Source organism: Haliotis rufescens, unplaced genomic scaffold, assembly GCF_023055435.1.
Source record: "Haliotis rufescens isolate VD_foot unplaced genomic scaffold, xgHalRufe1.0.p SCAF_4, whole genome shotgun sequence".
Taxonomy (NCBI): Eukaryota; Metazoa; Mollusca; class Gastropoda; order Lepetellida; family Haliotidae; genus Haliotis; species Haliotis rufescens.
In genome coordinates this window covers 19,955,754-19,969,244 of record NW_025964112.1, presented here as the reverse complement: position 1 = coordinate 19,969,244, position 13,491 = coordinate 19,955,754, and the positions used below count along the sequence as shown (strand labels likewise).

Sequence of the window (13,491 nt, the reverse complement as noted above, 5' to 3'; positions counted from 1 at the left end):
ACGAAATTACTACACTTGCATGTGTGTGAGAGTGATTTTACAAAACTCGTGTAAGTATTCATGTATTACCCTCACACCCTTTTGAGAAATGCAAGAACTCTGACACTTTTTTCATAAAAGGAGTATGATGACGCACATGGTCGTATAATAATCTCTATTTATTACCCATAGGGTTAGAAATAACCGAGATCATATAAATTGTATGTGCTCTTGTGCAAATATCACTTCACACCAGTGTAATGCTTACATCATCTGGGTGGCATTGTTGATGTCATTTGAATCTTAATGAGACATAAGTGATGCAAGTCTTTGATGTTTACCACTTTCATGAAACCCACGAGCACAAACCTTGTTGAAAACCTAGAATCTTAATCATGATTTATCCAGGCACCCATCCAAACCCACAAGCTAGGAGATGCACTGACCATGTTAGCAACATCTTTTGGAATCGCTTGAGAGGACAGTTATAAATGTCAGCAAGGATTTGGCCATGATATAAGTGAGTTGGACCAATCATGTCTGCAGGATGTAATGATATAATAGGTTATAAATGTCAGCAAGGATTTGTCCATGATATAAGTGAGTTGGACCAACCATGTCAGCAGGATGTGATGATATAAGAAGTTATACATGTCTGCAAGGATTTGTCCATGATATAAGTGAGTTGGACCAACCATGTCTGCAGGATGTGATGATATAAGAAGTTATACATGTCAGCAAGGATTTGGCCATGATATAATTGAGTTGGACCAATCATGTCAGCAGGATGTGATGATATAAGAAGTTATACATGTTAGCAAGGATTTGGCCATGATATAAGTGAGTTGGACTAACCATGTCAGCAGGATGTGATGATTTAAGAAGTTATACATGTCAGCAAGGATTTGGCCATGATATCAGTGAGTTGGACCAATCATGTCAGCAGGATGTAATGATATAATAGGTTATAAATGGCAACAAGGATTTGGCCATGATATAAGTAAGTTGGACCAACCATGTCAGCAGGATGTGATGATGTAAGAAGTTATAAATGTCAGCAAGGATTTGGCCATGATATCAGTGAGTTGGACCAACCATGTCAGCAGGATGTGATGATTTAAGAAGTTATACATGTCAGCAAGGATTTGGCCATGATATCAGTGAGTTGGACCAATCATGTCAGCAGGATGTAATGATATAATAGGTTATAAATGGCAACAAGGATTTGGCCATGATATAAGTAAGTTGGACCAACCATGTCAGCAGGATGTGATGATGTAAGAAGTTATTAATGTCAGCAAGGATTTGGCCATGATATCAGTGAGTTGGACCAACCATGTCAGCAGGATGTGATGATGTAAGAAGTTATACATGTCAGCAATATAGCGTGAAGGTATGTGACAGACTGGGCTACTGTCTATGCTAACAATTAGATTTCTGGTTGGCTGCCACTGGACGACAATTAGGCGTTAAATTACAGATTGCAGTTTGTTTATGAAACTTAAATTGCTCTAGCAACAAGTCATGTAAGCAGAGGCGTTTGTCACAATTACTCAGATTTTGTCTGGGGACTTTCGAGGTTTAACATCTTTGTATTCTGTAATATAGATGTCATGTGGATGCAGATGCATGATTGGCCTAGTGCCAAGCTTGCTGCGCAGCCCAGCAGTCGAACCAGTTAAATACGAGAAGTCAGCAGGAATATATGAAATTAGTCCTGTAATAAATACAAACTAAACAATGACTAGCTGTTGCAATAATTTCTTCAAATGTAACTCTAACTGTTTGTGACAAAAACTTAAATTAACTTTTGCACACCAAACTGAAAAAAGTAAAGTTCAAAACAAGGCAGTTGTCAAACAAATCTACCCATACCCATGCTAATGTAAAGTAAATGAGAAAAGAATACATTTCAAGTCATATCTAGCATATTAATGCTAAAAGGTGGCCTAATAGAAGATTATGAACAAATAACTTCTACTCAGTTTTAAACAGAAGAAGAAATCAAGCAAAATAATGTCCAAATATTATGAAAATTCAAACAAAATGACATTTAGAACAGCATTTTCAGTTGTTTAAACCAATCATCAGATATCAAGATTGAATGTTATAATTTTCAACAATTTGGACACTTATTGAAAGAAATATAAGACAACAATATTCTGAAATGTTATAACCAAATGATTGTTATCCCAACAATCTAAGTCTCTCTATAAAGAAGAGCAAGCCAAGGGCAGATAACTGCTACTCACAATGGAAAGTCATCAGGATCCCTATAATCACAATAAAGAAGGTCACAGCAAGACTCCACAATCTACATGTCTACAAAGCTGAGGCAATGTACATCAGTCTCATTAAAATCAGATCTTTTGCTCTGATGGGATACCTCTCTGCTTGAAGACCCAACACCCCTTCCATGGGTCATATCAGGTGCACTTTCTGATTAGCCAATCAATGTCAAGGCTTCTAAATAATCAGTATGAATGGCTTAAGCATTCAGACCAGTACGTCTCATTTCTGTATCTCGAAAAAGAACTAAAATAACCAGTTCTGAATGTAAATAATAAAGTCACACCATTATATAGTTGTGGATATTATGTATGCCATGTCATTAATGAGCACCATGATGTCTGCTACCAGAAGAGAAATACCATCGAAAGAATATTCACATTTTGTATCAGCTTTTTTTATTAAAATCAAACTTTCCAACTAGAGATGATAAAGAAATGAACCTGATAAAGAAAGCTAACATCTGATTGGTTCAAGAACCCACACATCATCCATTTTGAATTAGTGATCAAAGTTCATTCTGGTTTCATCTGCTGCAAACTTCTTGTCAGACATTCACACAGTGAGATATCAAAACAGAGTAAAATATCAGTTTTAGATGAGATTGCAGTGTACATCACAATCATCATGACTGCCAAGTGTAGATACAGGAACTGAAAACTTAATGCCATCTCTATATATCCATCTAAACATTACGCTATCTTGAAATATTATTCTGTGTAACTGTTGGTTATCATATAGGGGAAAAGGACCAGAGAAACACAGAGACGTGTTGCTAGAAACAGGTTTACGGGGACTTGCATGAATTCTACATAATTTTTCTATGTACAATTTGGCATGGTACAAATATTTGTGTAATTTCCATGACAAACTGGGGGAATATTTGGATCAGGAAAAAATATGGACAAGTACTTAGGGCAGGTAAAAAAATGTTGTAATCCTTTCTGTATATTCATGAATGAATTATTTCTTTTTATGAAGCTCTAGTTCTCACAATGACATGAAACTCTAAATAGTACGAGTGTTACCAATTAACAAAATAGTAGTTGATATCAGTTATTAGCAACAAGTGGTTATTTCATAAATTGTAAATAAGAGAACAAAAAATAAAGACCATACAATTTAAAGTATTATTAATTTTCAAATTCCTGATAAAGGGATATATACATGTACATCAAGACTGGCATTAAACTCAAACAAACAAATTATATAGATGTGCTCAAAGAGTTACCTCCTCTTGAGGAGAGACTCCTGCTGTTTGTTTGAGATCTGAATGATCTCCTCACGAAACTGTTCTGTTGTGGACCTCTTGGTTACTGTGCTGCCCAGCATTTTCAGGTTCAAATATGCAGATGGTACCCATCCTGAAGCAAATCATTTATAGATTAAACTTAAGTGAATATTTCATGGTCTTGAAAGGGAAGGAACATTGGCAGAACTTAAGCAGGGTATTGAACGATACAGTTTTGGAAAGGACCATAAAAACAACAACAGGTTTTTGTAATACTAAAACGGCTTGGTGGGTTTCTTTAACAAAATATCCAAACTTCTTTGGCAAAAATGGTCTTGGTGGGTCTTAAACAATATCTCACCTTCTTCGGCAGGACTGTCTTAAAGGGTTCGGTATTGGTGAGTTCAGTCTTAAACAATGTCTCACCTTCTTTGTCTTAGAGGGTTTGCTATTGTTGAGTTTAATCTTAACCAATGTCTCACCTTCTTTGCCAGGACTGTCTTAAAGGATTCAGTATGGGTGAGTTTAGTCTTAACCGATGTCTCACCTTCTTTGTCAGGACTGTCTTAAAGGGTTCAGTATGGGTGAGTTTAGTCTTAACCGATGTCTCACCTTCTTTGCCAGGACTGTCTTAAAGGATTCAGTATGGGTGAGTTTAGTCTTAACCAATGTCTCACCTTCTTTGCCAGGACTGTCTTAAAGGGTTCAGTATGGGTGAGTTTAGTCTTAACCGATGTCTCACCTTCTTTGTCAGGACTGTCTTAAAGGGTTCAGTATGGGTGAGTTTAGTCTTAACCGATGTCTCACCTTCTTTGGCAGGACTGTCTTAAAGGGTTCAGTATGGGTGAGTTTAGTCTTAACCAATGTCTCACCTTCTTTGGCAGGACTGTCTTAAAGGGTTCGGTATTGGTGAGTTTAGTCTTAACCGATGTCTCACCTTCTTTGTCAGGACTGTCTTAAAGGGTTCAGTATGGGTGAGTTTAGTCTTAACCGATGTCTCACCTTCTTTGGCAGGACTGTCTTAAAGGGTTCAGTATGGGTGAGTTTAGTCTTAACCGATGTCTCACCTTCTTTGGCAGGACTGTCTTAAAGGGTTCAGTATGGGTGAGTTTAGTCTTAACCGATGTCTCACCTTCTTTGTCAGGACTGTCTTAAAGGGTTCAGTATGGGTAAGTTTAGTCTTAACCGATGTCTCACCTTCTTTGTCAGGACTGTCTTAAAGGGTTCAGTATGGGTGAGTTTAGTCTTAACCGATGTCTCACCTTCTTTGGCAGGACTGTCTTAAAGGGTTCGGTATTGGTGAGTTTAGTCTTAACCGATGTCTCACCTTCTTTGTCAGGACTGTCTTAAAGGGTTCAGTATGGGTGAGTTTAGTCTTAACCGATGTCTCACCTTCTTTGGCAGGACTGTCTTAAAGGGTTCAGTATGGGTGAGTTTAGTCTTAACCGATGTCTCACCTTCTTTGTCAGGACTGTCTTAAAGGGTTCAGTATGGGTGAGTTTAGTCTTAACCGATGTCTCACCTTCTTTGGCAGGACTGTCTTAAAGGGTTCAGTATTGGTGAGTTTAGTCTTAACCGATGTCTCACCTTCTTTGCCAGGACTGTCTTAAAGGGTTCAGTATTGGTGAGTTTAGTCTTAACCGATGTCTCACCTTCTTTGCCAGGACTGTCTTAAAGGGTTCAGTATGGGTGAGTTTAGTCTTAACCGATGTCTCACCTTCTTTGCCAGGACTGTCTTAAAGGGTTCAGTATTGGTGAGTTTAGTCTTAACCGATGTCTCACCTTCTTTGGCAGGACTGTCTTAAAGGGTTCAGTATTGGTGAGTTTAGTCTTAACCGATGTCTCACCTTCTTTGCCAGGACTGTCTTAAAGGGTTCAGTATTGGTGAGTTTAGTCTTAACCGATGTCTCACCTTCTTTGCCAGGACTGTCTTAAAGGGTTCAGTATTGGTGAGTTTAGTCTTAACCGATGTCTCACCTTCTTTGGCAGGACTGTCTTAAAGGGTTCGGTATTGGTGAGTTTAGTCTTAACTGATGTCTCACCTTCTTTGGCAGGACTGTCTTAAAGGGTTCAGTATTGGTGAGTTTAGTCTTAACCGATGTCTCACCTTCTTTGCCAGGACTGTCTTAAAGGGTTCAGTATGGGTGAGTTTAGTCTTAACCGATGTCTCACCTTCTTTGTCAGGACTGTCTTAAAGGGTTCAGTATGGGTGAGTTTAGTCTTAACCGATGTCTCACCTTCTTTGTCAGGACTGTCTTAAAGGGTTCAGTATGGGTGAGTTTAGTCTTAACCGATGTCTCACCTTCTTTGGCAGGACTGTCTTAAAGGGTTCAGTATGGGTGAGTTTAGTCTTAACCGATGTCTCACCTTCTTTGTCAGGACTGTCTTAAAGGGTTCAGTGTGGGTGAGTTTAGTCTTAACTGATGTCTCACCTTCTTTGCCAGGACTGTCTTAAAGGGTTCAGTATTGGTGAGTTTAGTCTTAACCGATGTCTCACCTTCTTTGCCAGGACTGTCTTAAAGGGTTCAGTATTGGTGAGTTTAGTCTTAACCGATGTCTCACCTTCTTTGCCAGGACTGTCTTAAAGGGTTCAGTATTGGTGAGTTTAGTCTTAACCGATGTCTCACCTTCTTTGGCAGGACTGTCTTAAAGGGTTCGGTATTGGTGAGTTTAGTCTTAACTGATGTCTCACCTTCTTTGGCAGGACTGTCTTAAAGGGTTCAGTATTGGTGAGTTTAGTCTTAACCGATGTCTCACCTTCTTTGCCAGGACTGTCTTAAAGGGTTCAGTATGGGTGAGTTTAGTCTTAACCGATGTCTCACCTTCTTTGGCAGGACTGGTCTTGGTAGGTTTTGTCCTGACCAGCCATCTGTCCGGCCTCTGCATGTCCAGTACCTCCACAAACTGCCCCTCGCTGAGACGGAGTGAGTCTGTCTCACTCTCGCCAGGGGCGTAGTCAGCTATCACAACATACACTGGGAAGCCCTGGAATGTAGCATAACAATGTGTATACTCTAACAAACATGAACATGAAATAGATATGTCAAGTTTAACTACAAATCTCATTTTTTCTTTTCGCCTTTGAAATTATGAATTTCTGTTCAAAATAATATTTCCCTATTTCAACACAAATTAATCTCTTTATCCAGAGGTTTCATCATTGTTGTGAGTAAATGCATACTGACATCCTCAGTTGTAAAGATTATTTCTACCTCTTTTGTTTTAATATTCGCATAATAAGGTTTAGCAAAAGGATAATACGTAATAGCTGTAGACATTGTCTGAACTACTTGAAATAAATGATGAGTCATCATAATGTAGAACATAATAAACACATATGTCAACAACAAATTAACTATTGCTTCTTCAGACTGTTATCAACAGAAATGATAATTTGAGTTATAATTTTCTGAAAATGATCAGATAAATATAATTAGGTACATATAACTTACATTGACCATCAAAGGTGATGGTCAAAATAACTCACTCTGGCACTCTGATGCCTCACTCTCGAATTCCGGATGAGACTCAACCCTAAAAAGTACTAGAAACTGTACTTTACTAAGAAAGTTTTGTCCCAAATATAACATTTGTTACATCTGACTCCTTTCCAAAGGGCATTGTGTGTTCATAGCTTTCGGCCATGAGTGCCGTGCCAATTTACATTTGTCAGAGGGGTACACAAAGTATGTGATCCATACTACCAGTTGTCAGACTTTCATTTTTGTGGAAGCCTTGGTTTGCCGAGTTGGTTAGATCACTGAGTTTGGGTGTTGGCGATTAGTTGCCTCACTCTGGCAGTGTGGGTTCGAATCCCCGGAATCTGTACTTTACTAAGAAAGTGTTATCCCAAATACGGTGTTGTTACATTAGTCAGAGTCAAAAGACATTTCTCAGGAAATCCAATTGGTAGTATTCCATCAACTGGTGAGTTACTAAATGTTGTTACTTACAAAACAAATCTCACCTTCTGTATTCAAACATAGTGAAATGAATCTGAAGAACAAATAATTAGTTTGTTGTGGCCTAACATTACTGTTTTGTGATCTTTTACCACTTTCACGAGTCATATAATGAATTTTTAATGAGTATTAATGAAAGTGGAATATAGGCCATGTGAACATGCATCTATGCTACATACAGTTTCCACTACCTAGCACTAGAACATCTCATCTAGATTGCAAACAAATTGTATGTCCTGACGCAGTGACTGAAAACTATCCTAATTCCAAGAAAAACCCAGTTTGCCTACCCTGAGGCTATACTTTTTTTAAACTTGCTTTACAGATCCGCCAACAATAAATTTTGTCGAATTGGAAAACATATAATTCTGAACTCTTTGTTTTATATCACTGATAAGCTGATAGCATATCACACCATCAATAAGGATCCACTGAAGTTGACATTTTTAACAGGGGAGTCATAATATAGTTTTCTGTTGTTCCTGACATTGATAGGATGCATAGATGCACAAGAGTATTCCTGCTTGATTCATCAGGTTTACATTGCTAAATGCTACGTATACAGCTGTGTTTCAGGCTCTCATCCTACATTAAACCATTTTTGTTTTTTATACCAGCTGGCCTGTAATGGAGGAGAGGACTAAAAATAAATTGATTTGTTTTTGTTTTTTCCCTACCTCTGACAGGTATTTTCCTGTAAAAATGCACACAGCAAGTAAAAAAGTAAAAATAATCAAGAGTCAGTGCCTTTGATATATCGATTGTGATTATAAGGCCCACAAAACATACCTCTCATGATACCGAAACTGAATCAACATTTAGATTTAGATTTGTATCATTTCTCATCATAAAATATGGACATAAAATGTGTCAGGATCTTATGTTTTAGATGTCATTACAGTAACAACATTGTTGACATCACCAAAACACATTCACTTGTTCATGTGATGTTTACTTTTGTTTCAGATATCTCAACAAAACCAAACATTTTACTTAAAAATGGACATATGGGGGACAAGAAAGTCTTCCTGTAATCACTAACTGCATGTGCAGGGTATAAACCTGGATTAACTGAGGGGTACAACAATTTTACCTCCACATTGAACACTTACTTCAGACTCCGTGGTCACATGTATACTTTTCAGGAAAAATATATGCTGGCAAAATAAAGGATATCATTAAATCATTTTGGAGAATTATGATGACTTGAGAATATTTAGCATAGAAAGCACTGATGTGAGTATGGACAATTGTTATTGATCCTGCAAAACATAGGGTCAAGCTCTTTCTAGAATACAGTGCTAAAATAAAAGAAAGATAATTCCATGCATTAAGTTAAAGAAGATGAATTAACAAAAGAGAAATAGGGCTATGTGAATATATACAGCAGACACTACCTCAGACACAAACAGTGAATAAGAAGCATAATATATAGGTAAACACAAAAGGAAGACTCATACAAGACACTTGAAGCATAATGTTCAGATATATAAAATAAAAATGCAATGAAGATATATAAGATGCATATTAGTTTCAAGGAGACAATTCTACTGCTGCTTAATTGTTGCTTACATTTAGTTTTATGAGATACACATGATTGACAGCTGTACCTGAATTGGATATTTGCAGTATCCACAAATCAAATTTGATGAAAGTATTATGACATTACAAATAAATAATTACAAAAGAGGAAGAAATAATGTAAAGTAGTAGATTAAGAATTGTCTCCCCTTCTGACCTTGATTTGTGAGGTAAGTATGACACAGCAGGTGAAGAACTTACTTCTCTAAGGCTGAAATGGCCTTCATCGTCGGATGTGTCCCCTGGCTCTATTTCAGTCGACCTCTGACTGGGAGATCGGGACAGTTTGCGCTCACGGCGACGTGCACTGCCATTTGTTTCTACAGAAACCAGTCAGTATTAAACTTAACAAATAGTATAAATGTATTCAATCAGGGTTTTTTATTTGTGGTTCAGTACCATCTTTGTGAACCCTGTCTTACACCATAGTTAGCAATATTTCAGCTATATAACAATTACCTATAGGTGAGGTGATATGCAATCTCATTAAAATCAGATGTTAGTTCTCGCTACTGCTAAACAAAGATCTGAGGACATCCCATTACGGGTCACGTCAGACCGACCTTGCGCAAACTTTGACCGACCAATGGATTGACCAATCAGAAGGGAACTCTCTCGTGCTTTACGGCACCAATTTCAAATTGGTTACTATGCTTCGAAACATATTTTGACAAATTCTCGATTACAAATTTCAAACCTTAACAAAAGAACATTATGGAATGGCTAATAGATGATCTAGATTGTATGGATTCAGTTGTTAAACCCGTAACCATCGTCCGGAATACCCCGTGTTAAAGTTTTCGAGGGTGCATTCCGAGGTAGAAATCACATTCCGACTGTCACTTTCATCATCTGGTAAGCGACGCTCTGATTAGTCGGATGAAAGGTCATTCTGACATGACCCCTTATGGGATCTCTTCAGATCTTTGTTCAGTGGTAGCTAGAACTAAGGTCTTATTTTAATGAGATCGGGTGATATGGGGTTTAACGTCATGTTCAAAATTATAACAATATGAATGATTGTGTGTGTGTAGCTGCTTGTACTAGTCTGGACACATTCTGGTGTTACAGTACTTGCCTACCGAGATATCCCACTCAGACACAGTAGACTGACTCCAGACTCATCACTCCTTGTTTTATCCCCTCAATGCAAAGTGCATAACATCTGGTACGACACAGCCAGGTATCAAACCATCAACCTTCCGTTCTCCATGCAGTCTGTCCACTAGACCATGGACAAACCAGTAGTTAACTGCTTACACATCCTCTCTGTGAAACAAGATAACTACTTCTCATATCAGAGTAATGATGAAACTCATCTGCTACATTGTGGTTATGTGTATTCCCTGAATATCCTACCTTCTGGTGTGGAGAGCTGCACATCCTGGCACTTGAGTGAGGAGGAAGGAATGTAGGCTACCTGAAACACAGTCAAGTGGGGCACTGGAACAATGTTTGACATCAGTCAATAATTTTACAGGTACATAACATGGCAGCTGATAACTAACCAAGACCTGTGATCCAGAACTTCAGTGCACAATGACATACAATAGTGAATGCAGATTGAGGGGATCTTGGGGGTGCACCTGCCCCACCTGCTTCCGTCAGACATGGTACATGTAAACCTATCTGATGTTTCCCGCCACTCCAAGTCAACATATTGTACCCACAAGATACCCAGTTCAGTTTGTGTGGGAACCAATTCAATACCCACCAAGGCCCACAGTGAGTTAGGCAGTTCACTGGTATTAACATTATTTCCTGCATATCAATGCAGGGGATGACACGAATCGGCCTTACACATTTAAGCAAGCATTGATTCATGCTGGCTGTGACAAGTGACAGCTTTAACCACTAGGCTACCCCACCACCTACTCCAAGTTGACACAGGTGTGAAACACGCTGAAAAGTAGGGCTAACTTTGTTCTTATCATAGTTCTTGATACACAAGCCATTATCTTGCTACAAAAAACACTATTCCCACCACATTACGTTATGCTAAAAACAAGGACTGTAGATATACTTTAAGATACCCGACATTAACAAATTGCCAGACTGGTCTGATCCAGTCCAGATTTAAAAAAGAATTCAGCTATTCACAACAAAGTTCATATGAGTGAGCTTTATCTCAGTTAGAGCAGAATATCAGTTATATCAGTGTGTCAGCTTGATGCTGGAAGAAAGCAGCAAGAGATGCAGGTCTTAGAAGTTTACCACTCTTTTGAAACCCATTATCATCAGGGCAAATCTTGGATTCAAACACACAATCATAGGTTGCCAGGATGCCTAAGGGACATAACTATGCACTGTCATTGGTGGGGCATTCGACATCTGGGCCATCCATGACCCATATGCTGTGTTTAGCATCACTGCGTTAATATAATCATTATCATTCAATAGGTAAAAAAATTGGTTAATTGATACAAATGAGCTGAACAGTCCAGGTATAAATACAAAGTAAGAAAACTCAATGATGCAATCATGAGAGCCTCATAACTCATGCCTCATTTGATATAAAAACAACTGTAACAAAAATATATCAGTAATCTTGTGTTTCTGTTCCTCTCAGCATAGTGGCGCACATGGTACTACTTCTGGTGAAAGCTTAATGATACTGTTTATGCTTTGTGTATAGCTGATGTATTCCCGACACATGAGAAGCATTAGGTACGCTAACCACATAGACATGCAGTGAGCAGTAGCTGCTCCACATAGTCTTTCTTCCACTATCAATTTCAGGCACAAATAGCTATATTTGTTTTATTCATGCTGCTTCAGTAAACATAAGTTTTTAAATAACATTTTCATTGAAAAAGATACTGTTAGTGTTTATTTCAGTGAGTGTAGCAGAAGCTTGGCGAGAAAAATATTCCATTCAAAATACTTCTCTCAAATATTGCTACGCCAAACAATTATGGTTCAAGTTGATCTGTGGAGAGTGTCACTTCTTATCTTTATAATCTGAATGTAATATTGAGGATAACTGATCAAAGAGTTTGTTTTGCATAATCAGCAAATATCATGCATAGTCTTCTTTGGGAACATCATAGTTTTCATCATTGCTTCAATAATGAATAAAGAATACTTCTTTTCATCCGATGGTTTATTTTTTATCTTAAAGATTACTTTTTCTGACTCATTGTTACATCATCCTACATTTATTTTTTTTCTTGAAGAGCTGGGGCAGTGGGATTGCCTAGTGGTTAAAGTAGTTGCTTGTTGTGATGAAGGCACAGGTTCAATTCCCCACATGGTACAATGTGTGAAGCCCATTTCTGATGTACCCTGCTGTAATATTGCTAAAAGCATCATAAAATCCAGAAGGTTTCAGATGTTTCCTCATGACATTGTGTGAATCAACATAAAACCTTAATATTTCTATTCTAAAGTGCTACAATTTTCTGTAGAAATCTCACCTGTTCCTTGTCAGTTGTTTTCCTCACCAGCCAGTTGCCTGTCTGAAGAGTTGAGTTGAGAACCTCCACGACATCCCCCAAGTTCAAGGTCACATTTGTGCTGTCATCTGTATGCTCTGTGGTGACAGCATATACCCGCAAGAAATTGTCCTACAAGGGAGGTAACTCAATAAGTGCAAGCTCCATGTGCTTTATGCATGTGTGCTGTGACCATGCAAGACTACATCCTTTGCTGAAGCTGCATCTTCCAATCTGCAAGGGACATCCTTTGGAATCGTCATGCCTATCCAGTGAGGAATTACAGGTGCACAGCATCCTTGGGAATTGGTCATGCCTTTCCACACAAGAATCTCCTAGCACACCAAGTGTGGGATGGTTCCTACATGGCTGTGATTCCTACAGGTCTTTTCATGCAACATCCTGTGAGTGTAGAACCTACCTTGCTTCATCTATCATGCTGGATAGGGTATATGTTTGTGTTCTATGTGATCACACGACTATACAATACATCACTTCTTTAGGGTGGTCTGGGAGAAGGTAAATCCAAGCAGGTGATCCATAAGCAGGTGGTCCCAAGAGGGCCTAGGTGGTCCTCAAGAAGGATGGTTATCAGTGTCTTGACTATAGTGTGGAACATGCTCTGTGTATAGGTGGAGGTCCTAGGATCAGTACCATGCATTCACAGTCTTTAGATTGACAGTCATATACTGACAACTATGCAAAAGGCTCATCCCATAGAGTTTGTACCAGATTGTTGCTATTGACTTGTAATACATGATGCTATGACAGATCTGATATTCCATGCAGGGCATAACCTGATTGTGTTATGGTCACACATGGCTTCCAAGGGTTTGGGATGACATACACACAGCCAGACTGTGTGAAGAATCAAAGTGTTTGGATGGTTGACGGACTGAGGTATGATAATCATATTGGGTATGATGTTCCTACTGACGTTCCATGCAATATATTCTGAATTGAAGTTGGACTCACACATGTTACTGTAAAGTGTAATCACCAAGAAGTCCTTAAT

General features: G+C 38.5%; 1 protein-coding gene across 1 annotated transcript in view; it reads right to left on the bottom strand.

Annotated features, from left to right (window-relative positions):
• Nucleotides 1-13,491, bottom strand: part of LOC124132132 (titin-like) — a 168,666-nt gene that overhangs the window by 94,086 nt on the left and 61,089 nt on the right. The window contains exons 9-14 of the mRNA XM_046495821.2: nucleotides 12,459-12,608; nucleotides 10,402-10,462; nucleotides 9,244-9,362; nucleotides 6,322-6,484; nucleotides 3,500-3,632; nucleotides 2,232-2,252 (exon numbers count right to left, since the gene is read on the bottom strand). Of these exons, the coding sequence (XP_046351777.2) occupies nucleotides 2,232-2,252; nucleotides 3,500-3,632; nucleotides 6,322-6,484; nucleotides 9,244-9,362; nucleotides 10,402-10,462; nucleotides 12,459-12,608 (647 nt within the window). The remainder of the gene's footprint in view (nucleotides 1-2,231; nucleotides 2,253-3,499; nucleotides 3,633-6,321; nucleotides 6,485-9,243; nucleotides 9,363-10,401; nucleotides 10,463-12,458; nucleotides 12,609-13,491) is intronic.